The 27613-nt window shown below is 39.2% G+C and overlaps 1 protein-coding gene across 11 annotated transcripts in view; it reads left to right on the plus strand.

The window, feature by feature from the left end:
* elavl4 (ELAV like neuron-specific RNA binding protein 4) overlaps positions 1-25775 on the plus strand; it is a 73414-nt gene extending 47639 nt beyond the window's left edge. For 8 of the 11 annotated variants that reach the window (XM_067513370.1, XM_067513366.1, XM_067513375.1 and 5 more), the window contains 4 exons: positions 937-1089; positions 12529-12764; positions 18292-18330; positions 21197-25775. In XM_067513370.1, the coding sequence (XP_067369471.1) occupies positions 937-1089; positions 12529-12764; positions 18292-18330; positions 21197-21524 (756 nt within the window). In that variant the 3' untranslated portion in view covers positions 21525-25775. Of the gene's footprint in view, positions 1-936; positions 1091-12528; positions 12765-18291; positions 18331-21196 lie in introns of all 11 variants that reach the window. The other 3 variants (XM_067513367.1, XM_067513368.1, XM_067513369.1) reach the window with 3 other exon arrangements.
* Positions 25776-27613: the final 1838 nt, after the last annotated feature.

The raw sequence follows: 27613 nt of genomic DNA on the forward strand, positions 1-27613 counted from the left end.
AAAGAAAATAGCACTGAAAGCTATTGTTTTTGCATGTGTTTAGGGATGTTATAAGTACACATGTAGAAATAAATAGTGAAATAGTGTGGGTGAATGATAATATACATCTTTTTACTCCTTCTCTGGGGTAAATGTCCACGAAAGTGTTGTAAGAGAGAGAATATAGTAGCTTTTGTGTGTTTATATGGTCGCATGTTTTTGCAGCACACTGTATGTCTAATGAGTTACAGTCACAAATTATTTGCTCCCATTGCAGATTATCTTGAGTAGAGAGTAAGTTAAACATTACACAACGTACCTGCTTAATAACACTAATGTGTGAAATCCACTCATCAGTTTGCAAAGCTAAAAGGTGCTTGGTAAAAAGCTTAAAGGCTTTTGGCTACTTAGTATTAGGCTAATATCTAATGTGTTAAATTACCCACTGAAAATTGACATCTGCAAACACAACACATTAACTCTTAGCTTTTATTCATCCATATTTTAGCTCAGAACAGCACTTGTAAATCAGTCGGATGAACGAAAAGACTTTTTGGACAAAGTCATAATACTATTAATCCTTTTCCTTCGCTACGAGAGCTGCCCTTTCAAATTAAAACACCTGTGGTTTCTACTAAACAAAGTTTCCTGTGCGTCCTACAGCAATCGACTCAAGTTTGATCTCTCCAGTGTTCCAAGTAGCTAAACCTTTTCTTGACAACAATAATCCCCAAGGCGAGGTGTACTAAGACTATTTAATCAAATTTGCCCCCCGATGGGGCCAATGACCCACACTCTTACCCATCTAAAATGCATACATATGAAAATCCCTGCATCGTTCACATTATAATCCTGTTTATATTTTAACCCCTTAAGAATTTAATAAGAAATAAAGCACAGGAGTCCTCATTTCAGTCCTCATTTTCAACAAGCCTAAGACTGTTTCTTCATCAACAGGTGTCATATGCACGACCTAGCTCAGCCTCCATTCGTGATGCCAACCTGTATGTCAGCGGCCTACCCAAGACTATGACCCAGAAGGAGTTGGAGCAGCTCTTCTCCCAGTATGGACGAATCATCACCTCTCGCATCCTTGTCGACCAGGTCACAGGTATCCATGTGGCAGTGCCTCTTCTATCTTAACAATTTGACACACATACACACTATAGTGGGTGATGCTAAGCACGCACACACACTTAAACTGCATGAATTAAGCTAAACACTGCATGCCACTCATAAAAATGTCCTCCAGCTATTCACAAGCAGTTTTACACATTTTGTTAACAACTATTTTTGCATGCCGCTTGCACAACTCTATGTACAGACACATGCTTCGACAAATTCATTTTATTTGCAGATTGACTGTAAAAAAGCTGCTTTTCATAAAGATAAATTAAACAACTTGCAGCAGTTGCAATATTTAGTAAACAGACAACTTTATCCAAGCAACGTAAAAGGGACATACACGCACACACACACACAAACAAGCACACACGCACGCACGCACCTTCACTGACATCCTTCAGGACACTTGACATGAGGACAGGGGGAACCAGGTACTAAACTGCCAAGTGTGCGGTTGGTGTATAATCTGCTCCACTTTTGGAGCCACCACCACCCCAAGTCTTTTCCAGCTTTCTTAAATACTCTGTCCATAATATATCCATCTGGGTCAGGAAATATTCAGTGCTGCACAACATTTTTTACCGGCTGCTCTGGATCACATTTTCTTTAACAAACAGGCAGCTGTAAGTGCCACAGTATTTGTCTACCCTTATCTTTACTGAAACTGTAAAACACTCATGTATCTAAAGTAACTGTTACATAGGCCTCCACTTGATCAACACCTATGTAAATTGACAGTGAGAGCATATTCACAGTTTATTGCTATTCCTAATAGACCACCCCTTGCTTCTCTACATTTGCATAAAAGTAGTTTAAGTAAATGAGCATTGATGTATTAAAAAAAGACATGCACTCAGTTGCGGAGTATAATAATAATAATAATAATAATAATAATAGTAATACAAATTTGTGTTAATAATCTGAACAAAAAAGGATAACCAACGACTGTGTGGTGAAAAAAGGTGACAGAAAAGATTAATTAAAATTCTACTATTATAATATTTTACAAAATTAAAATCCATGAAAATTGTTGCTATACAAGTTGCTGAACACTATTCATACCACTTAAATGGGTTAATTTATACTTGTTTTTCTATGCATTTGTCATATCATGACACAGTATAGTGTATGCAAGTATTAGATTATGTTCTCATAATAATGAAATTTCAATCATATCACTGAGCCTAACCATCCAGCTAGTATGTCTGGAAGTGTGCGACCTCAGTTGCCAGTTTCTTTTTTTGACCATACCACCGCTGAGGGCGCTATGGTAAAAACAATGATTAGTATAATATACGTGCTCAATTACACATTCCACTACATCCAGAACACATGAATGAATCTCATCAGCCCATTGTATTGCAGAAGAACCCCTCCAGCATGTCTCTTAGATCCATTTCAGGGATTGTGTGTGCGCCTACAGGCTGCAACCTGCTCCAGTGTTATGTGCAATGTGTACTGATGAAGCAGAAAAGGAGCAGCATGCTGTAAGCCACACTCATTTGCCTAAGCAGAATAAATCACTGCTGGCAGTGAAGTGCACGCCTGTCTGTACACAATGAGCAGAGGAGGGGAGAGGGTAAGGAAAAAGGGGAAAGGAGAAACGAGGAAAACAACAGAGAGGAGAAATAGAGACGGGGGGAGTTTAGACAAAGAGGGAGGAGGCATAGAAAATGGAAGAAAAGCAAGTAACACAAGGGGTAGATGAGCACAGACGTGGGAAGGAAAGGAAATGAGAAGCGTGAGGAAGTGAAGGGAGAGCTAGGGAGGTGTGGCAGCGGAAGGGAAAAGTGGAAAAAAAACCCAGATAGGGCCATTTCTACCCTCATCAACTCACATTGAGATGATGAGGGTAAAAATGGCCCTATCTGTTTTAACTAACAGAACTGTCATACTACTATGCTGTTTAGACCTTGGGGACAGGGCCACTCGACACAGAGAAGATACATCTGTTCAACCGCAGCCACGTAAAAATCTCTGATTTCTAGCTTCTCTGCTCGGAACACACATGCCACAAATAAAACAAAACTTAATGTGGGCAATGCTGGTCCCTGGATAGATGCTTTCAGTATAGGTTGCGTATTCACCACAGGAGACTGAATAATTTATTGTGTTCAGTTATAAAGTGGCATGTTCTCACCAGCATGTCCAGATAAAGTGCTGCAGCAGTTCATTTATATCCCTTGTAGTAATGCGATCACGCAGATCAAAGAAAAATGTTCAAATAAACTAAAAAATATAAATGGAGTTTTACATAATCATTCCTTTCACATACTGTCATTTAGGGCTGACATTTAAAGCTTTATTGTACATACATTTCCCTCTTAAATAGCCTTTGAACCTTTAAAATATGGTTTCCAGCCAATACAGTGAGTGAGTAAAACAACTCAAGTATAACCTTTTTACTAGACGTTACAGCTTGCTCCCAATGTAGCATATCTATACCCTTATTTTGTCAATTTGTTTTTTGTCTAAACTAAATAATTGTATTGCATCGTTTTATAAATTGCTGAACAAAATAAATGCATATTAATTTAAACACGCAATCCAACTTATCGCCAAACTTTTATCTGTCATGGAATTTCACAGAGGCTGGCTCCAAGATAGTATCACAGGTAATGAAACTCTTGAGAGCAGAGAAAATAAATTTGATTTCTGACACAGCAACCACCGTCACCACAGTCACTCCTCTTTTCCATCATGTATAAGCTGGGTGGACTGTATCTCTGGTAGGTAAATGATTGTTACATGCACCAGTTTACCAAGGTGTGTTGGTTAGATCTCAAATACAGTGTGCAAGAGGTGTTTTTACACCGTGAGCCTCTCAACACCCTCAACTACTAATTGCTGTCCTTGCTATCACCTTACCCACCTGCCTCCAACTTGAAAAACACAAAAGTTCAAACGTACAGTACTGTATCCTCACACAAAGACACAAAAATAATGTGAGCATGAGATGTTCTCCAAGGTGCCCCCAGAGGGTGAAGGATCAGCAGGAGAAATGTTAATGATTAATTAGATGTTAGAGTTGCTGGTGATTAAAAACAGAAGACTTTAGAAGGGCCATGAGAGTCATATGCTGTCATCATTGACTCATCTTTTCTTGTTTCTCTCTTACTGTACAGGCATACGCACATAAGATATAACACACACACACCCACACACTTGTTACCATTAGGAGAGAAAGGGGCTGCAAATTAAAACTCTCCTGTGACTGCCAAATACGTGAGTACAGAACAAGAAATGAGAGACAGAGAGAGGCACAGCCTGGTTTGTGGTGTGTGAAATCTATTAGTGTTGATGCATAGGATGTCCTAATATAAATTAGCTTTCAGCTTCCAGCTATATAAACAAGTGTAGGTGTGACATCATTATTAAGTGGTGCCCCGAAGTCATGACTCATGTTTATTGAATCAGTGACCTAATCAGTGCATGCAGTTCAATTTGGGAGTGATTTGAGACACACCCTAAAACTGTCCACAGAAATTGAATTGACTTTAGAGACAAAGGGGGTACACATACTGTATGGAATACACAGAAACAGAATGCTACATAAAGTTGCAGAAGATGAGAACGTTCTCCTGTGACCCTTGGCAGATGGGAGGATGATCCCCAGCTACTGCACTTCTAAATTGGGAACATGAAGTCTGTTCTCTAAACGACCTCCTCATCAACAAGATGCGCCCTGCAGTCACTCTTCTGTTCGAAAAGACAAGAATGAACTTTAAAAACATCACGGTTAGCATCATTCACAGCCAGAGGCAGCTGAAACAATCCACTAAAACTGCCCAATTGCCCTAGAGACCCAGAGACTGAACACAACATTGACTTGACAAGAATATATCTCCATGTCTTCATGGCTTCCCCTCACCCTGCACCCTCCTCTCTGCCTTCCTCCATCGATTGTTTCTGAATGAATAAGCATATTTTGGCTTTTATCAGTGCTAATAGTGCAGGCTGGATTCGACGTTCCATCTCTCTTATTAACCTTTAGAGAAGGCAGCCGGGCTGTGATCTTGTGCTCTGACATCTGGTTTAGGCCATGCTCAATTTGAAACAGATATAATATTACAGACAGCACTGGATCAATAGTGGCTATTCCTAGATCTTCATCACAGACCTGTATGTGAGCAGAGGTCAATGCTTACCTGATCAATGACTGCAAATATAAGTGATCCACAGACTTGCCTTCTGCAAACTGCAGCTCTGATGGGAAACTAAATTGCTGCTCAGTGCATGTAAGGGTTGGCTGTGAAAAGGCTGATGTCATGTTCCCTTCATGTGGGATTGAAGGAAACATTCCCATGGAAACAAGTCATCATCATAGTATTGAAGATGGTGCCTGCCAGTGTTATTAAGATGTATTTTGCACACTGACTGAATACGAGTTCATGGAGCTGTTCCTGATCAAAATAGCCCTAAATTGTGGTTTATAGTAGTCAACTTGGAATTTAGCTCACACAAGGCATACATGTTTGATATCCTGTCAGACAAGTTGACAGCTTATTTTTTTTAAAGTTCTATTTGTGTATTGTAGCTTTCAAAATAGAAAAAAAAAATCTCTCACTGAATTCACCACGACAAGAACATAACCTTGTTTGAGAAGATCATTGCGCAAACAAGCAGCATTACAAAGACGCTGCTACAAACACACAATGTGCTCTTTAAAGTTTAATTTTTCACAGAGGTATCGAAGGTCCAGCGATTTTGTGTTTGGAGTGCATGACAGTGCATGTTTTACTCAGCGATCAGCGTTAGGAACTGTGCAGTTACTGAATCTGTTGGATGCTATAAAAACTGTGATTATGTTTACGTACAACAATAATGGCACTGCTGCCAAAATTGTCTAAAGATTACTGGCTTTGTGACTCACCCCTGTAAAATTTCACTGAAGCTTTTTTAGTTATAACTGAAAACACCATTTACCAGGTAATTTGGAAAGAAGAAGCCAGAAAGCACAGCTACTGTCCTCAGTAATCAGTTTTATTTTTATGAGGAGTAGAGGAGAGAAAGAACAACAGAGACAGAAATAGATGATTGACAGAACAAGAACCCATTGGTTGTTCATTTTTATTGTCTCAATATTTGTGATCAAACTAATTTAGACGTTTTCCTAGGAAATTGTAACTGACTAGTTTCATGTGGGCGCATGCATATTTGTGACATGATTCTGCAGAGGCCTGGTTTTGGTTATGTATGATACACAGAATGCATCAACTTGCATAATATTGCTGCAACTGGCATAATAACTCTCAGGCTTTTTGAACCAATATAATCATAAAATTAGTAATGCATTTGTAGATCATTGATAAGTGTTAAGTGCTGAGTACAAACTGCTTTAGCAGCATTTTCTCTAAAGTCACAGTGATGTTGATTTTAATATTTTTTTGAAATATGGTGATAAGTTTTTTGGTTTAAATTTAGTCTAATTTTGTAACTGCATTTCTGTCAAATTTAATGAGGTCTCACTGATCAAAGTTGCCTTTTGTTATGTAGCACTGGAAACAGAAAACAGATCAAATGCTATATTCTCCGTGCAGAATTGAAACTAATTTTCACGAATACTCCAACACCTCACTGTCCTGCCTTATTTGCATGGAACTTGTTTCTCTCTTTTTGCCCCTCCCTCCGACTTTGTGCCATGCCTGCTGCGCTGGGTGCGAAAATGCCAAAACAACAAACATTTCAAGGTCAGGGAAATGCCACTTCAGAGTGCTGCTTGTGCCAACCTTCCCAGTGCCATGAAAAATGGCTCTGCTGTTTGTTTTTTAGCTTCTTCTTATATTCCGACCATTTATGTTTTCATGGTGAATTTCAAGCACACAGTGTTTTCTCGAAGGAATTATCCTTTCTCTGTACAGTTGGTATGTGCTTTCCTCTGTTGACTTGAATAATGGATGTTCCCCTTCAGACTGACACCACATCCCTGTTCTCCCCCTGTCCAGCAGTAGAGAACAGAACGGTCAAGGTAACACATGTGGAAACGTGCAGCCTCTAGGTGGGATGACTGCAGCCTTGACTTGAGCTATCGCTATTGTTTCCCATCTCTCTGCCTTTTGTTTTGTACTGTAATCTTCAGAGTGCATACTGTCTCTGTGGGAGGCAACACACATGCACACACAACCACATACAGATTTGCACATCGATATGTGCGCACACACACCAGACAGATGGTTGAAACTGTGCTCTGACAGAGGCTAAAGCACAGGGCACCTCCACTCTTCAAAGTCTCTGCGTCTCTCCTCTTGCTGCATTTTCAAACACCATCTGTACCCAGCCACACTAATGTTACTTAAAACAAGGACATTGCATTTTTTTCTCCCTCTAATTAGAAGACAGCAGGAAGAAGGTTTCTTTCTGCCTCTGCCATATTATAAATCTTTCGGAAAGGCAAGTCTAATCATTTCATACAGCTGGCACACTATAGCTCCTGAAATAAAAGATAAAAGGATGGGAGATGGAGAGGCTGAGTACCTGAAAACATTTTAAGATTTTGCTTATGCATGCGTGCATCGGTGCATGGGTTTGTCTCAGTAAGTGTATGGGTGTGCTTACAAGGATACAGTGCACTAGACGGATGAACTGTGTGTGTTTGAGAAGGATAAAGCAAGTGTGTGTGTTTCATTACCCGGCAGCCAGGTTCCTCGCCTCTCTCCTCTCTTCTGGTCTCTCAGAGGAGCAGTCATTTCTCTCTGTCAGTCAGTCAGTGTTTGGGGAAATGATAGTGGGTTTTAGAGAAAGAGAAGCTTTGTTTGGGCGGGAGCAGGCAAGAATAGCACTGTTTCCTTTCATCATCATCCTTTTACTGTCACCTCCTAACATTCTCCTCTATCACCTTCTCTGATTTTGCCCTTTCCTTCCTTACTCCTAACTCCCACTCTTTTCTTTTTTCTTTTCATTCCTGTCATTCCCATCCCCAGCCCTAGCATTTCCACCCCTCACTTTTCGTCCCCCCAATCTCCCTCTCTCTTTCTGTTACCCCCTCCCCAGATTGAGGTAGCGTGTTATTAGTAAGGCAGCCAATGTGCCTGTCTGTGTGTGTTAGAGAGAGATAAGCACAGGTAGTGAGAGTTACATAAGCCTCTGTTGATTACTGTGGAGGAGAGGTAGAGCAGAAAAGGAGGGAGAGAAGAAGAGAGAGAGGAAGAGAGACAGATTGCTGTACCTTAGTAAGTACATTGTGCTCTAATGTTGGCTGTATGGCTGGCTGGCCGTTGATAAGTAGCCTAGGCTTCTGGAGCTGGTTGAAAGGACAGTCATTAGGTTGGACTTCCTGCACTGGCAGCTTGCTTCATAGATTGCAAGTTTGTTTTTGTTATAATATTTAACAGGAGAAAAATACACTCAAGGTTTTCTACACTGATATGGTATAACTGAGTGGGAGTAAAAACTGTGTCATGTGGATTCTTCCAGCAGATTTTTCATTTATAAGTTTATTAATTTCATCAGCAACCCATCGGCTTCTCTGTAATCAAAGCCCATTATGACTTATTTCTCTGTGCCATTGACCTCCACTGTTGTCAACATGTTAGTGAGCTACTGTACACTTGTTCTTTTACTATGACCACTGTAGTGGTTTTAGTCAATCTGTACAATCTGTACCTGAAAGTTGCACTTTTTAACCATGTGGCAAAACTACATTTTGCAGGCTTTTCAGTTACATTACTTAGCCTGTTTCCTATTTGTGAGGTTTTTCTAAGCTTTTGATTGTCAGCAGAAACCAGTAAATTTAAGTTCAAAGCTTTAGGACAGTAAAGTCACAGAACTGAGAGACAACAAACTAATTATGGAAACCCAGAAAAGATAAGAGACAGAATATACAACCCTCTTCTGTCTTCAAGTCAAATGAAATTGTATCAGTGCTTTGATTTAACGTGACAATTTCAAAACACATAAACCTAAATCCAGTCTTGGAATATTTGACATACTGATGTGATTCCTGGTGAACTTTGTGATGAGGAAGGAACATTTAGCTTTTTAGAACTATATGCAGTGTTAGGGATAATAAGCAGGAAAAGTATTAACATGTTCTTACAGGATTCTAAAACTAAATGTGCAAAGCAATAAATAAGGCCACATTGTTGTGGAGTGTTAGGTCAAATGGGCAGAATAATGATTGATTAACTCTGTTTGGTACTTCACATTTCACACCATCAGACACTAGATACTTCTCCTGCGATGCCCCATTGACCCTTCCTCCTTTCTAGTGATACTAAACAGAGAACAGCCTTTTACTGTTACTGAGGGGCATCTTCACGCTGCTGTGTGTGAACTAAAAACATCCACTCATCTGTTCACTAGCTGAACTGGTTAGTGCTCTTGACAGTGGCTTACTCTTATTCCACGTTTCAAATCTTGAACAAATAGCTTATGAGATTCTTTAGTATACTGTACATGTGTTACACTAGCCTATAGACACAACAGATGCAAATTCAGTAGGAGATGATAACACTTCTATGTGCACACACACCTTAAATATGGGTCAACTGGTTCCTGACCTTTTTCACATCCTTACAGTTCTAATGTATGAACTCAAGAACAAGAGTACTCGTTACACTCTACACACACATACACATTCTGCAATCAGTCACGGTCAATTGCAAATGGTCACGGACATCTCTACTCCTCTTTTTACACTTCATTCTCAATAGCACCTCTTCAAGTCTGTGTCTGTGTGTGTGTGTGTGTGTGTGTGTGTGTGTGTGTGTGTGTGTGTGTGTGTGTGTGTGTGTGTGTGTGTGTGTGTGTGTTTGTGTGTGTGTGTGTCCCATGTCTTCATCCGTATGCTGAGCATTTATATACAGCCCCTCAAGCCAAAACCAGCTTAGTAGCAGCTCAAGGCCAAACAAGTGTCAGGATTAAAAGACGAATACAGTCCTCACTTCTCACCTCTCATCTCAAGCTGCACATATAGCACACAAGATTAGATTGCGTGTGACAAACATGTTCTCCCACACTGAAAATATGAGGGGTGGTGCCTGTGTAGAGCATTTAGGAGGCAGGACACAAAAAGTATGCCATAATAATCGCAGTGTGTGTTTACAGCACACTGAAGATTGAGCACGAGGCCTCCCAACCATCCATAATAAATCCAGTTTTTTTACTGTTAATGTATTTTGTCATCTCTCCAATTAAACATTTTTTTTTATTAGCATCTTTGAGTTAATGATTCTTCTTTACCCTCATTCACTTCCCTCTGACTTCCAGTGGAAGTGAATGAACAATGCTCTCCTCTTCCTCAGCTACTGCTATGGTGCCCTTAGGCAAGGCTCTTTGAGTCTCTAAGTGTGTTACAGCAGTATATGTTTTGACGTTGGGCCGTTTCCATTTTTTAACGGCACACATATTTCTATAAAACTGCAAATTTCCATCTAATCATAATAACAACACACAACAGTAATCCCCATTTTTCCCACACATACAGGATATTCATGGCAATTACAGTAATAAATAAAGAGAATCATATGAACAGCATTGGATGTTGTTTTCACTGTGTATATCCCATTAGAATTGTTATTTTTCTGTTTCTGACAAGCTAATTAAAATGTACAGGTACAGAGTTGGCACAAGGGGAAGTAAGGGAGGAGAAACTGTGAATGCCTGTCAGGGGAGCCAGAAAGGTAAGAAAGAAAAAAAAATAGAATGAAACAAAATAATTTACAATGAATAGGAATTAATTAGATCATCCAACAGGCAAAAGGAAAATACTGTGCAGGTGTGTATGTGTGCGTGCGCACGCACACTTAATGACAGCAGTGAGATATTGAGTTGGAAAGTAAGAACCTTGTTGAACAGACACCTATAAAACAAGGGTTGGTGTTTTTGTTTTATATTAAAATGTGTGAGAAAATGAGTAGTGTCAGGTCTCTATTTATAATGTCAACAAAATTATATTTGAATGTTATAACTAATAACACATTCTATGGGCAAATATTAGACAATGAGATTTAGGACATTAATTCATTATGTTTCATTCATCTTATTGCAGCTTGATTTGAAAGTAAACACAGGTAACAGAGTGAGATGGTCAAGGTGTTTCCAAAAATAAGAATACAGGAGAGCGAGTGCTATGAGACAAACCAACAGGAAGTATAAAAAATACGGGGAGAGGGATGGCATGTACAAAAATGTGGAATAACAATAAGGAGGACATTTTCTATGTGTGAGAAAGAGGCTGCAAACAATGATGCTCAAACACAAAATTCCCCTCTTTCTCACTACCTCTCTTTTATTCAGTCTCAGTCACACAGACATGCCTGTGTGCACACAGTATTATGTAAATAGTCTCTTCAGCAGAGTGCTGCTGTCACTGAGCAAGTATCCTCTGGGCCATCTAGGCAGCCTCATTAAAACAAGGCACAGCATCCATTAATAGATAACAGTGCATGTGTACACACATACATATATACAGTCAGTAACACACAGTATTCACAGACACCATTAAAGGACCTCCCAGGAATCGCGTCTTTAAATGTTCCTCTCAGGTGGCAGTCAAAAAACATCTCCAAGGAAACGGTTCAAATGTCACCGAGAACAATGTATGAATATTGTGTGTAAGAATTGGCTGTGACTTGAGCTACCATGAAGGAAGAAAAGACTGTGTGGCTTTAAACGGACCCAGGGCCAATGCTAACATACAGCTCTATGTGGTCGGTATACAGCTGGTGTGTGTTTCGGTCCCTGTTATTTATCTGTCTTCTGTCTCACTCCTAAACTACTGCAAATGATTGTGCTTCATGCAGCACTTTAGCTGTGGTTTCAGAACGGGGTGGGGTTGATGGGATAAGAGAAGTCATATAATCGAATGAAACCAATCAAGAAAAAGCAAAAAAATAAAAATGATATGTTATAATCAATTTAAATTAGAATTTGTATGTTCTTTGTTTTCTGCCTAAATTAGTTTGTAGAGCTTCATTTATCCATCAAGATCTCTTACAAGAAAGACCTGGAAACAAATGAAATGCCAGATGATTTACACACACTGGTTACTTCAAACACCCTCGTAAATACATTGGTCATAATGCTTTTTACTATCACTTTTTCTCTTACGTCCTGATGATAGAAAACCATGTTAGTGTGATAGCGAATGTTTTAACAACTTAATTATTTTGTCACGCTGTTTTTAATAATACTGCTCTATTGCTTCACATAAAGCAATGCTTTGTGTGTTATCTTTTTCCATCCTGAAACAAACTATCACAGTTAATTTCTGTAAATTAAAATCTAGGCGTTTCTAATTGCACTTCATTTACTGTCAGAAAAGGTCTTTATAGCTAACAGGTTTAAGAATTTTCAGCGATTAACAAAGATTCCATTGGAGATACAGTGTTTAACCCAACAGCAAACATTTTGCATGTATGCAATGTATTGGTTTTACTTGAGCCCTGTAAAATAAAATGGGCCCCTGTTTGTTTGTGATCTGCTGGCCCTGCAGGTGGTTCCCGAGGTGTGGGCTTCATCCGCTTTGATAAGAGGATAGAGGCTGAAGAGGCCATCAAGGGCCTAAATGGACAGAAGCCATCAGGTGCCGCTGAGCCCATCACGGTCAAGTTCGCCAACAACCCCAGCCAGAAGACCAGCCAAGCCCTTCTGTCACAACTCTACCAGTCCCCAAATCGTCGATACCCAGGCCCGCTCCACCACCAGGCTCAGAGGTTCAGGTGAGAATCAGGGCATGGCATGGAAAGATTAATAAGAAGGAGGTGGGCCAGAGTAGAGACATGATTGGGTGGGAAAGGTTTAAGGGCTGAGATTTTGTTTTATGATACTGTATACATTATGTGCAGCTAAAACCAAGCTTCCCAACCTTGGCAACTGACCCAGCAGAACATCCTCTGATTATAAACATCCATAAAAGGTCCAAATTGCTGTAATATGCAGTGACTGGCTAATTTTGAAAGTAAACCTCTAATATAACAGTGGAAATGAGGAGCTTACTGGTTATGGGGGTTGTTTGTAGGGTTGTGAAGTTGGAGAAACGGTTCTCGGGGCCATTGTCTGTAGAAGTCCCATACATTTACTCCAAAGACACTGTTAAATGACTTGTAAGTGCTTGTTCTATTAAGGTTTTGATGGTTATAAAACTCTTCTGGGTGTCAAAGGGTTTGTATAGATAAAAACCTAAACAAAAAGTGAGACGCTTACCAGAACTATTGAGTTTGTGTGTTGCTAACAGTGAATGGAAGCTAAAGGTAATGCTGTTGAGAAAACTCATAATACTCATAACACATAAATGAAATCACTTTGGGGTATTCTTGACGTTGATGGAATAAGTGTAACCATTCGGCAGCTGCAGTGCTATGTTTTATCACTTTGAATTTGCTACAGCTCTGTTTTATGTCTTTAACTAGCTTCTTACCTACCAGTACTAAGAGCCAGCAGCCATCCAGTCATGAAATACACACGATTCTCAGAATCAGAAAAATTTGACTCATAGCCAGCTATAGCTGGCTCCTCGTACAGCCCAGCTCCATTTCTGAGACATTATGATGAAACAAAATGCAACACAGTGCCCTTGACACAGTAAGATTAATAGTAAGAAATGGGTCACTAGATCTGTCTGCCTAAAAGGTTGGGAATCTCCAGGTTCATGGAACAATTGCAAAGCAAGGATTTACATATTTACTAGCACTAATTTATTCATACATATGAATGATTTATGAAACAAGTATGTTGTCTAATGTGATATAATTCATGATATTGTTTGAAAAACTCAGTACCATAAAATTCTGCTCTGTGTACAGTAAGTACTGTGCTTGGTATCATTAAATGGCAAACAAGACTGTCTAAAGGGTAAATGAAATATTAATATGATTCATCAGTTTTAAATTTGATGGTATTTATTCCTGGTGAACATAAATGCATTTATCAAGAAAACGTCTTTTATAAACAACAGGCCTGATTTGGAAAACATTTCCACCGAATGCAATGTTCAAACAGGGAATGTATTGCCTACACATACTGTAAAGAGCATGAGTCACAGCAATATCTATCTATCTACAACGATACAATTTATTCTCCTGTGAATATTCATTTTCACAAATACGTCCCCTTTATGAAAAACAGGTGTGCTCAGCACCTGGTGCAGGTGTCTGGTATTTAGGATCTGTGAGTGCTCTGTGTGGGTCCACCCAGGTCAGAGAGGAACTGTTCATAAGAGACTGTGGGGTTCTGTCGTTCACAACTAGATATTTCCCCTCATTTCATCATGCCGCCATCATGTCATCATTTCCCAGATCATTCCCCATTAGGCCTGGGTAAAACATGTATTTGGATATAAATATTGTACGTTTGTACGTGTTTGTTTCTAAAATGGCATTCTTTGGGTTTCTGACTTTAAAGTTTTAAATCTGCAGAGTGGGCTCATATTCATACAATAAACATATGTAGCTTGAGTCAAAAAGAATAACAGTACATTGCCGTAACAGTGCATTTACCAGACATATACACTAAATCAAAATGGCTTGCATTAATACTCAAATTATTTAAGAAAGAAATTCAAATAAAATATTCCTCAGCTGAGGTGAAGACTGGTTTTTAACTTTCTTATGAGTTAAGCAAGTATGAAGCACCCTAAGCTATGTCCAGCCCTTTTTTAAAAAGGTTTTTTGCCCAGGTCAGTAAGTATTACACCAAGATCATTTAACTTTGTTTATACAGTATACAGCTGATATACTGTATAAGGCATCATACCTGTTCATTTTCTGTCTGTTCATTTCCTGTTAAAATATTATAAAACACTACACATTGTTAGGATTCACTCCTCGAAGTCATGTTACCTTTCAAAGTAGAAACCAAGACATAAAGTGATGATTGTATTATATTACGCCCTATCATCTGAGCCAACAAGAATGTTTTCTGAATTGGAGACAGAATACAATTTCCTCTCTCTTTCAGTAACACTAAGCCGGTCGTGCTGTTTACTCTCCATCAAAGTCAAAGCTTGGAAGGTATTTTTCTTCTGGAGCAGCTTCCCTGGTGTGACACCTGAGTGAAGTAGCGTGGCTGTGTGTCTGTGATACGCCAAGCCAATTTACGGGCTCCGCAGGAGAGCTGTCGCTTCTCATCACAACTCACAACCACAGGACACTTCCTCACTGTGTCCCTGTGCTCCTGCGCTCTGCTCCCAAGCCCTCGACTAAAGCCTTAACACTTAAGAAGTCGTGTGCACAGTTTCCCTTTTTTAAAAACACAATATTTGAAAGATATCAGTACAAAAGAGCAATTTCTAATTCCTTAACATAACACATTTTAACTCCTTGAAAACACAAAATTACAGCTAAAGCTAACATATTTGACAATGATTGTATTTTCAACTTTGAAATGCTTTTAGAAAACTGGATTATTGATGCAGTAGATAAATACTGAAAATCTACTAGATACTGATTAGTCGATAAATCCCCCACATCCACACCTGTTACTGCACCTAAGTAGTAGTAAGCAGGTAAATTAAAAAAAAAGGTGGAGTACAGTACAGTCAATCCACATTTACACTTACATCCATGAAGTGTGTCTAAATCATGTGGGCCTGCTATAATACAGGTGAAGGTATACTGTTGCAAGGTCCCTCTCCAAGACAGCAAACATAATCTATTCAAGCACAATGCACTGCTCCCTGGATCCCTGCTTGTTTTGAATCCTCTTTTGTTAACTAATGGCACTAATTAGCAAATTAGCCTTATTATATCCAAGGCAGGAGCCAGTTTTAATTGAACAGATTTTTGTTTCAAAAAAAGAAAAGACAAAAACACCCATTCCTCCATTAACATGCATTGAGAGAAAGCACAAAAGCCCTATTGTTTATATCAAGCTTGAAGAGGCAGTGTGAAAAGCTGGCAGAGTGTTTGCGTGGTGAGCGTGCACCAGTGTGCACTCGTACGTGTGTGAGAGGGAAATCAAGACAGAGTGTTAGCAGCAGGTTGTTTTGTTGTGGCCCAATGGCCCGGCGGCCAGCAGATGTCTTCGTGCTCCTGAGCCTGGAGCGCCTTTCCTCTGAGCATCCTCTCCAATTGACTCATTTACCCACAAAGCAGTCTGGTTGTTCCCTATTCACATAATGGGCTAATTGTTGCTTTAATAATTCCCTATATCTTTCTTTACATTTTTGTTATGTTATGAGTTATGTTATGAAAATGACCTCAGCTGGTGTCAGTGTATGGATTCCAGTAATATATGACATTATTTATATTTATCATTTGCATCATAAACCTTTATATTAATTGCCATTTTAAAAGTTTAAGTAACCAGTAAACCAATGTTGAAATAATAGTTGAAAAGTTAATGTTTTTTTAGTGCTGCCCCTCATTACTCAGATATCTGCAGGATTTCTAATTTATAAGGTATTTAACTACATTTATTTTGCATCCTGATGTTTAATTGTCCCTGATTAGAAGACAACCGATCTGTTTTCATTAACACCCTATGCAACAACTATTATTGCTAATGTACAATTTATGACTACACTTCAAATTCTTATTGTCCTTTGTTCACAATTAACTAATGTAATTGTATTTACCTATCAGGGGCTGTTTGGTGGTGGAGTGGAGTCAGCACTAATAACTCACAAGTAGAAGGTCCCCAGCTTGAAACCACATGGCAGTTGTTTCCCTTCTGTGTGGAGTTTGCGTGTTGTATGGGTTTCCCCTGGGTACTGTGGTTCCCTCCCACAGTCCAAATACATGTGTGTTAAGTTAATTGGTGACTTTAAGTCACCCGTAAGTGTGAATTTGAATGGTTGTCTATCTGTGTATGTCTCTCTGTGTTGGCCCTGAGATAGAAGGCTGACCGGTCCAGGATGTACCCTGCTTCTCGCCCAATGATAGCTAGAATAGACTCCAGCCCCCTGCAACCCTGAACATGACAGATGGTTAAGATAATAAATGGACAAATATATATCTATATAAAGATTACATTTTGTTTTTAATAAATACCTTGATTTTTCCGTAGTAGGAAAGAAATAACATTTTCAGCACAATTCTGTTGTAACAAAGCAAGTACTTGTTGCCTGGAGGAGTTAGAAAAAAACATCCCTCATAGTCAAACCAAAGTCAGAGATTCTGAAGTGTTTTTCGAGAGGAACACGGAGTCACTGGCCAGCTGTTGCTCAATAAGCCGTGGCCCCTGTCCATTAGGCCAGAGGAGTTAATAAGACATGAGACAGGCCAGACCCAAGTGAGGAATGAAGGTCATTGAGTCACCAGGCAGACTGCATCCATCCAAAAGGGCCAACATTTTATACAGCCCAAGGTTTCTGTAGCCCAGCTCACAAACCCAAACACACACACACACACACACACACACACACACACACACACACACACAGTCTGCCGGGTTCTTAGGCCACACACATACCCTTGTTGACTTCCATGCCAGAGCTCATCCCAGAAACCAACCCTTTATGACATACATACATTCAGCCACCATTTCATCTGACATGGTAGCTCTTAACAGGTTGACCCCAATCACAACAACAGCCATGCACAATTTCATGGCTAGTTTATGGTCTAGTTGTGTTTTTGTTGGCCCACATCATACAAAAACGAGCATCATCGCCTCTCTCGCTCATCATCATTCAAATGCCAAACCATTACACTGACAGAACTCTGGATCATTTTCTCTCAATTGATTAACACAAATTAAAGATCAAACTTTTAGAAAATAATTTTTCATTAACCTCCATCTTTTAATAAACCATTATGTAGTCGCGTCATTATATGGAGACTAACAATTTTCTGCACATAAATAATTTGCCTTTAAGTTGCTCCATGGCTACCCTAGCATCTTAGCATAGTTGCATAGTGCCATGGTATACCCCTGCATATGTGACTGCAATACTGAACACTGAATATAGTCATGTATTGACAACCGATCGTTTGCACCTACAATAAAGACATCACGCCTTTAGCCCACTGCACTGGCATTAGGTAGTGCAAGGCTATGCTGAAGCCTATAATGTTGCTCAGTGGCCAACCAGGCAAATGCCAACCACAGTGATGTTACTATAGACACACTATATGAGGATAGCATTTTCTGGTGGGGCTCCTCAGTGTAATGGACCAACAGTATATGGGTTTGTTTGTTCTTGAGTGAGGAGGACCATGCAGTTCCTACAGGGACTTAACATTAGTTCCATTGAGTGAGTCAACCATCTGCCCACCATTAACCCCAGAACCCTCCTTCTCTTTACAGGCTGGACAATTTGCTTAATATGGCCTATGGCGTAAAGAGGTAATTAAAAACTTCACCCAATGCCAGATGTCCATGTTGACTCAATGATTTGTCAATATCCTTTTTTTTTTCTGTTTACTTTTTAGTTTATGTTTCCTTGTATTTTTGCAGTCACTTTGAGTTTGACAATTTGTTCAAGGTCAACTGCATTTTTGTTTCTTTGATTTGTTTGGTTTTTCCCTCGTCCGCTTGCGTTGGTTTTAAAACCCTAACAACCACTTAAAGTGTTAAAAAAAAAGAAAACAATCAGTCTTTGTTTTCAGTGGTGATGAACTTGCTTTGTTTTGATTATGACAAGTGCCGGTGTTGTTTGGATTGTTTTGGGTTGTTTCTGTGTAGTGAATGGATTTTGTTCTCTGGTGTAAACTCCTAATTTCTAGGTGTGTTTTTTCTACCGGATTCAGGTTCTCCTGCCTTGTCACACTCCAGCTATAGCCTGGGGACAAATGTCTTGGTTTAAAAGCAAATTTTGAATCCAATATTTTATACTACAGATTTTTTTTACTACATGATAAGAGCTTTATGCATTCTCTACTGTAATAAACACTTCTGTGTGATTCACAACTGTAAAATAAAAAAGTTATATATTTCTTGAATTTATCAGTGGTACTTGCTGAGATCTGGCTAGGACATGGGACGAGGCTGGATGAACCTGGATCCCTGCTGGAAACAGGAAATGCTGTTTCACTGCAGACAGCTCCAGCTTTGGCACTGCTCTGCTCAAATTCGTTCCTTTTGCCTCCATGTTTCATTTTGCTTTCTCACTACCTTAGGTGTTACATAACCTAGAGTAGCAACCACTGTGGCAATAGATGTTTCATATTCTGGCTGTGGCATCCTGCATGTTGCAAGCATAGGGGACACCATTAGAAGTTAGCTTAGCTACTCAAACACAGCTCGAGTTTTAGCTTGAGAAAAATGTTCAATAAGAAAGTCACCCTAAAAGACTGTGATTTTATTAAATGAAGAAATTCATAAACTAGTTACAGAATTACACAATGATAGTGATTTATTGTGGTATTCACAGGTTTAACACTTAGTGCCATCCTGATTGCCTAACATGTCATCGAGTTAGAAGTGCCTTTGAGTGATCTCAGGTTATTATATGAAAAGAAAGAAAAGAAAGGTGTTAAGAGCTGGAAATGGTTGGCTTTAGAAACGACAGAATAGATATCTGGTCAGCTACACTGTTGCTATGCAACCCCTGGTCTCGTCTGTAACATTGGTTAGTGTTTGGTCCCGCTCTGATGGGTACACTAGCATGCACATGAAATTGCACACACACACACACACACACACACACACAGTCACACACAGGCACACATGTACATGGAGATACACTCATCTCCATGTCGTCAAAGTCGCAGTATTAGTTAGCTTCTGAACCTCCCGTGCTCACAAACATTCCAGCTTTTGCTTAAAAATATAAAGACAATGACATGAAGGACATATAGGCATATAATTCTCTGAAAAATCTTTAGAGCTTATTGCAAATTACGTAGTTTGCTGCAGTGAGCCTACACTATTCCCTTATGTCTCAATCACATAGATGTTTAATAATCCTTTTGTCTCATTTAAAGATATTGTATACACTTATATAATGGCTTTTTCTGCTACTGTACTACCACTACTGTCAAATATATAATTCAATAAAGTCCAGAGTGTAGAGTGCAGAGACCCCTTACTACCAATGAGTTAACCACTGTAGGGACTTGTATTAGTGTACTACAGTGGTCACAAGCGGACCCTGTATGACCAAAGTCACGGAAGAAGGTCATAGGGATTGCTGGCCACTTATAGTTGTTAGAGGAAGAAGGGTGGGAGCCCTGAGCAGCAAACAGCGTAATCGATCAGTGCCACAAGCTCTGCGATAGACCAGAACAGAACACCCTGCAGACTGGAGGAGTGGGAGGAATACACTTTGTACCTAAATGCCACTGGGGTGTAAAGTGCTTCTATTTTCCATTTAGTTTGTTCCTTCTTCACTCCCTCCCCTTCCCTCAGAAAGGGAGACAGCTGCAGCAAAGCGGAAATCTCAATTAAAGAACAGCCAATAATGCCCATAGTCGTTTCTTGGAGAGAGGTGGCATAAGAAATGAACCTTTTTATCTCATTTACCTTTTATTTAAAAGTGGGGATATTTTTTTCTCCTTTCCCTTTCCTTTGAGCGAAAAGGCAATTAAGTGAAGTCAACTGAGGATTCAAATCTCTTGCATCACAAAAAAAGGGAGAAGATTATGAGGCGAATGAGAACAGATTTAGCAGGCTGATGCATGATATTTGATGAATTTCTAGCAACGGTTTAATTCAACAACTTCCTGCAATTTAGCTCCTAAAGGAGCCACTCAAGGACACAAAAAGAGAACCTTCCCCTGCATCTCCTTCAGCATAAAATACAGCCCAGCACAGAGCACTGTCGTCGCTTCTGACAGGAGGCCTTTCAGAACTGAGGAGCGCAGGGAGGAATTAGTGGTAGCTAAGAAGACTCACATTTGAACTCATATATTTAGACCTAAACATACACACACATACAGTAAACATCCATGTGCTTGCATTCTAATTTATGTGAATTGATTTATTTGGCTTAAGAAGCAGCATCCTTGTGGTTGGTAAACAATAAATATTGACTGTTTAGGTTTGGTATTTAATATAGCTGTAGACAGGAGTGTGTCATGCAGGTGAGGGTTTAAAGTAATATTAGTGAAGAAAAGGCAAGATGAAGACTGGTCTGGGGGTTTCATCTACAGTAGATGCAGACACTACTTCACTGGGTGCTTTAACATGATCATTTAAAACCTGTTGTTTTTTTCTCTCCCTGTCTTTCTGGTCTCCCCCCATTTGTCCTCCACTCTGCCTGTCCTCTCAGGTTCTCCCCAATCACCATTGACAGTATGACCAGCCTGGTTGGCATGAACATCCCTGGGCACACAGGCACTGGTTGGTGCATCTTCGTGTACAACCTGTCCCCAGATTCCGATGAGAGTGTGCTCTGGCAGCTGTTTGGGCCATTCGGTGCAGTCAACAATGTCAAGGTGATCCGTGACTTCAACACCAACAAGTGCAAAGGCTTCGGCTTTGTCACCATGACGAATTACGATGAGGCGGCCATGGCCATTGCCAGTCTCAATGGCTACAGGTTGGGCGACCGTGTCTTGCAAGTCTCCTTCAAGACTAACAAGACACACAAGTCCTGAACTTCAACAGGTAGAAGCAGTTGCCCCACGACTTTGTCTGCTCCAAAATTGCCCCCAACCTCCCCCCTCACTTCCACCCATCCCTTAGCCCCTCCAGTCACGATCACCCTACTACAGCCATCCAACACAGCAAACTCAAACCGGAACACAAAGCAACCAACAAACCATCAACCTAATTGAACTAGAAATGGCTTATATTATAACTTTGGACCTATAAGCCAATGTTGCCTAAGTATTACAAAAATGAAATGATGAAAATGTTAATGAGTTTTTGGAAGCTCCTGTGTTAATGCAGGCTTCTCTTTGTTGTATATTCTTTCTGTTTGTTGTGATTGTTCAAATGATTTTTCTCTTCTGTGTAAACAGTAGCAAATCCCTGTACTCCCTTATTTCAGAGAAGAGAAAAACCCTTTTAGATTGAAACCTTTTCTCTGTCTTAATTCAGGATTTGTTTTTGTTTTGTAAATCCGGATCCACTGTCGTTAGTATTATATACCTCCCTGTAGGTGAAAGGGAGGGGGCTCTTTTTTAAATTGGTGAACCATTCAATCATTTTTAGTGTTTATTAAAAACCTTCCCTTATCGATTATAAATGGAATTCCACGATCCCGGTAATTCTGATGTAGAAAAAAAAATGTTTCTAACATTGTTTTTGTTTTGTATCGCAAACAAAACATAATGTCTTTCCTCACAGGGGATCAGGGAGATGGGGCGAGGGAGGGGATGGGTTAGCTTTGCTGATGACACGTTCAGTAATTTAAGAAAAAAAAATAATACTGTTGCCAAAGAGAAGATCTCTTTGCTTGAAAAAAAAAATGCGTTTAGAAAAACATAAAAATAAAGAAGATCTATTTTTATAAATGATAATTAAAATAATAATTATTGAAGAATTTTTACAAGAATCTGGATTTGAAAAAAGAGAAAAATATTTTGACTGGCTAACTAGGGGGGGCCGGGGCGGGAGGGAGGGGGTACCACCTTGTCTCGTTGTTCTGCCGTGGTACTTTATAGGATCAACGGTTGTTTGTTTTTTGGGGAATCCAAGTTGGCAGTGATTTTGTAGATGGAAGGTTTTGTGAAAAGGGATGCAAACTGAGGCAGGTGATTTTGGTAATTTTTCACATATGTATTAGTGCGTAATTATTCAACAGCGATACCCAAAAGGGAAGGGAGAGGGGTCTTTCCAAGGCCTAACCATCCTTATAGTCCAGAGCCCAAAGCAAGAAGACCCTTTGTCCATTTGTTTTCCTGTTTTTGTCATCAGTCAATGTGAGATATCAGTAACTAGCTATATACACATCTATCCATTTAGAGAGCATACTATACATTATCTAAATCATTTTCTTCGCTCTGCGTTTGTGAACTTACATTTAAAAAGAACTTCCTTTTAGCGATCAACACTAGGTGCTATATTACATTATTCACATATCTTAAATATCCAAGTTTGTTGTTCTATGTGTTGTTTAAAGAAAAAAATACTTCGATGTTGGCATTGAATTGAGCTGCTGTTCTTTGTTTAATATTAGTTTATTGTTGGCCCAGATATCTGGTAATATTTTTTTTCTTTGCTGAATAACCAGATAAATTAATTTGGGCCTTGTAAGAATCACTGGACAAATTTTTATTTTGTATTTTCTTTTGTTTGTTTGTTTGTTTGTTTGTTTGGCTTGCAGACATTTAGGTTACTTGCTGAGCGTGAAACGTTTGTCAAAGCTTAATGATGATTAGCTAGTTCTGTTAGTCTAGATATTTGTTTCCTTAAAAAGGATCTATGACAACTGTGTCTTTATTTGCTGTGTACAAATAGATGATATATATAAATATATATAGTCTACATTTGTTTTACAATATCTACTGTACTATCTGAGTTGTCACTGTTCTTTTGTTTGAGCTTGTCTTTTTCATATGACAACTTATAATGAAGTGGTGGTTCAGTTACTTAGAAAAACTTGTGAGGAAACTGTTCAATTGTTGTCATGTTACTTGTGGAGAAAAAAAAAGATTTGGATTAACTTTCAGTTAACTACTGCGGCAAAAGAAACCAAACAAAAGCTTAGACTATAATTGTATTTGTTTTGCTGTTTGTTTACTTTTCTATTTTGTAAACTATTTATTTTTCTATTTATTTGTATTTATTATATATTTATTAATTTATCTGTGTATTTATGTATTTATTTGTTTCATTGTCTGTGTAATTGCGTGATTCTGGTACAGGGAGGGGGGCGTTTCTGAGCAAAAGGGAACAAAGCGACTAGTGGAGAGGCTCTTCCAGTAGTCCACTGCACTGAGAGAACTTTTAGTATGTTTATGCTTTGTACCAATATATCAAAATTACCATATAAAAAAAATCTAAAAGTCAAGAAAACTGAAAAAAATGTCTGGAGGGTTGGGGGACGCTCTTCCCTTATTAGAAACAGTTACTCGCTATGCATAACCTAGTTAATAGTTAAATTTGCTATTGCTTTTTTCTTGTCTTGTTAAAATGAAATCTTTAGATCTTTTTCAATAAAGTTTAGTCTTAATAGAATGTTATAAACAGTCGTTCTGGTTCAATATAACCTGTGATAAGTTTGTGTAGTTCTAAAAAGCCACTCCGTCCACACCCTCCCTCCACTTACTACAGCTTTGTGATGAAACCTTATGCAAAAATGTGGGCCTGAAAGCATAGTTTTCAGTTTTCAGTAGAGATTTTATGTAACATTCAGCTCTTGGAGGCTTGAGAAGATCAGTTCTAAAAAGGAGCAAATGCCCATTGTTGTTTGAGGGTCATTCATTGCACTGGACTAAATCAGTTAAAATCACTTAAGAGTCAAGACTTATTTTTAAAAATATTCATCATGTTTTCAAATGACATACCAACAAATCTTTAAAATGAGAATTTGTTACCATTGCACACCAACTGTTATTTACAGCAGTTGTTGCTATACTTAAAAAGTACTCTGGAGGTATGAAAAGGGATTGTACCGATTCTATATTTTATATACTCTAATATGATATATATTATATATTTTGAAAGGTAAGGGAATGGTTCCAGAATTATAAATATGAGGAATTGGATTTTTTTGTTTGTTGTTAAGACTTGAAAACATGAGGGAGGTGTGTGGAGAGCATTTTAAACACTCAGACGCATGCTTGCATAAAGTACACCCTTCTCTCTCACACCTCAGTCATCTGAAAAGCCGGGTCATCCAGCATCATCACCTTTATCTCATCATCTATGCCATCAAATGTTCTAATGTCATAACGGCAACAAACCAACCAGACCCCTTCATGCTCCCCGCTGTTGTTGGGAGCTTGAATTATGCAACGACCCCAGTAGAATGTTGTTCTGATGTGTGAACTAATTTCCTACACTGTATGACTTTTGAACTCTAACGACGTGTGCCTGAGTTCCGCCTAGACCCTGTGTGCACATATGTGAGCGCGCACGTGTGCATATTTGTAAGCATGTTCCTTTATGTAAAATTGTGTGTGTGTTTTGTGTTTGTCCTCATATGTTTGGTAGCGTGGAGTACATCCAGGTGTGTGTATGTACAGTATATACATATGTTAAGTGTGATCATGTTTGTGTGCATTTAGGTCTGTTAAGTGCACATGTATACACATGTATATGTGTGTGCCTTTGAGTGCATGTGCGCGCGTGTGACAGAAATAGCACATGCGATTCTTGAAGAGGTTTGTGTGTGACTGTGTGTGCATGTCAGGGTGTTTGAAACATGGGGCTGCGTCACCTCGCTCTATGCCCAACCCCTATGGCTCACACCATCCCCTGTAGCGCCTTATAGTGGCAGCCTGCCAGTAGGAACAACGCAGCCAGTAGTGGAGGAGGGAAGGTGAACAGAGGAACTAGGCTCTTCTTGTCAGTTTTCATTTTCCTCCTGAGACGTGTTTGTTTACTATCTGAAAAATCTATAAACGAAATCTTTAAAGACAAAAAAGACGAAAAAATGTTCACAGGGCCCCATGACTGCGGCTCTCTCTACTCTCTCCTGCTTATGTTATTACTTAACAATTATCAATGATGATTATTATGATTATTATTGCTATTATTCTTAGTATTCTTATTCTTATTATTAATCCAATTACTGCGATGAATGACTTCATGTTATCCTTGCTAGTTTAGGTCATTTCTGAAACTGGAAACAAAATAAAAATCTTGCTGTAAATGTTTGTTTTTTCTGTTTCATAAAACTGTTGTGTTTGAATTATTTGTACTTTTGAATGTTGGGACAATAAAATGAGGTGTTAAGAGCTTGGATGTCTCTTGTCATGATGGAGAAAGCATTTTACACATCTTCCTGGCAAATCTCTCCCCAAGTTGTTGGCCTCTCCTTTGTTATTTGTAAGATTTATTAAGTAATTACATAAGACAAATTATCTCATTACTATGCTTAGTGTCCCTAATACCTTTTATACACAGTCTATTGTGCGAGTGTAAACTGGATGTGTATATTTTGCATTTGTCAATTAATCCATTAGATATTTCAATTGAGAGCAGTTTTATATATTTATTTAAGAGAATAATTGGGTGTTTTGTATCCAAGAAAATGCTTCTCAAATGTGATCATTTGCAGCTTTTATCAGTATAAATATCTGAGTTTGAAGGCACATGCAGTTTGAAGCTGAAAGGATTCTTTGCATTGCATTCTGTTTTAGAAGCTATTTATCAAATAATTAACCAAAGCGTTGCTCAAAACAAAAATAATCAGTAGTGGTACCTGCAGTGTATTGTGCTCAAATCTGGCTTTTAACATGAGAGAAATGTCTCAAATAAGCAAAACAACAACAGAACTGCAACAGTAAATCACACATTTAACCTGCATTCACTGTGACCTTTCAGCGACTGAGGGACAGTCACACACATGCAGCTGTAGGACAGCAGCGAAGAATCAGGTGTTGCTACATCAGTGAGATAACACTGCCCCCTGTATCTCCACCAGAGTATCCTGGACCTCTGCTTCCCACGGAGTAAAAAAAATATACGTGGTTAATTTGTGCTTTTCATGTCATATCTGAATCAGACAAAACTGAAGCAAAGAGACCAAGACATCATTTGAACAGGGAGAAATACGACTGCCCCAAGCCACATCTGCTCATCAATAACCACGTTCTCAGTGATGTCCAGTGATGGGAACCCAGCTTTACGCCTTTATAATCAAAATCACACCAGAGATCATTACAGTAGTGGAGGAAATGATCGTTGTTAGACTGTGACATGTCCAGCTACTCTTGTGTTGTGTAGTTAACAACCTAATGATCCTCTACTCTCATCAAGGCCACAGTAAATGGGGAGGACATGAGTCAGCATGTGCTCTCAAGTCCCCTTTGAACTCTCTCACTGGAGATTTAAAAGACGCGGACCTAATTCAACCACTGTTGATGAGTTTATCTTACATATTTTGGAGCTGAAAAGAGTTACAGTTTTCCTCCACTGTGACACAGACATAGAGAACATAAAATACAGCATCACTAAATATATCTGATGCAAACAAGATGTTTAATTTCCAAAGGAAGTGAAAGTGCTCTCATTACAGAGAGTTGTTGGGTTTAATATGGCTCACTTCTCACCATATTCTGTCACCAGGTGCAACCATATGATACTCCCTCTCAGTTTCTATATAAACCGCTTTTCATCTGCCTGGGTGAGAGCTGATCACACTCGTTCCATGGTGTGAATGTCACCATCCTGCCGTGTTGTGATGTAGAAGGCAGTTCTGCCAAATGACAAGCATGAGCCTCACAGTCGGAAGCACATTATTTCATAAGAAGCTACTTGTCTTTGACAAATCTTCTCTAGTCAAATCTGTGCAGTAGGGAAGCTGTTGTTGCCCTCTAGCTCTCCTTGGTACACACTCTGACATTAATGGGATACCACACCTCGCCCCTTTGTCCACTTTAGAGATTTCACACTGTCTAATCAACAGACACTTGGCTTCACTGCATGTTATTTACTGAGCTGCGCTCTGATGAGTGTGTGGTCCACTTTATTTTCTGGTTTGGCATGAACACACTGATCAGACTGATTGGACTCTTGGTTTAATTATGAAGTTTGTTTTATGCTTTACTTTGCCTTGAATAATGCCAACCAT

This window comes from Channa argus, chromosome 8, assembly GCF_033026475.1.
Source record: "Channa argus isolate prfri chromosome 8, Channa argus male v1.0, whole genome shotgun sequence".
NCBI lineage: Eukaryota > Metazoa > Chordata > Actinopteri > Anabantiformes > Channidae > Channa > Channa argus.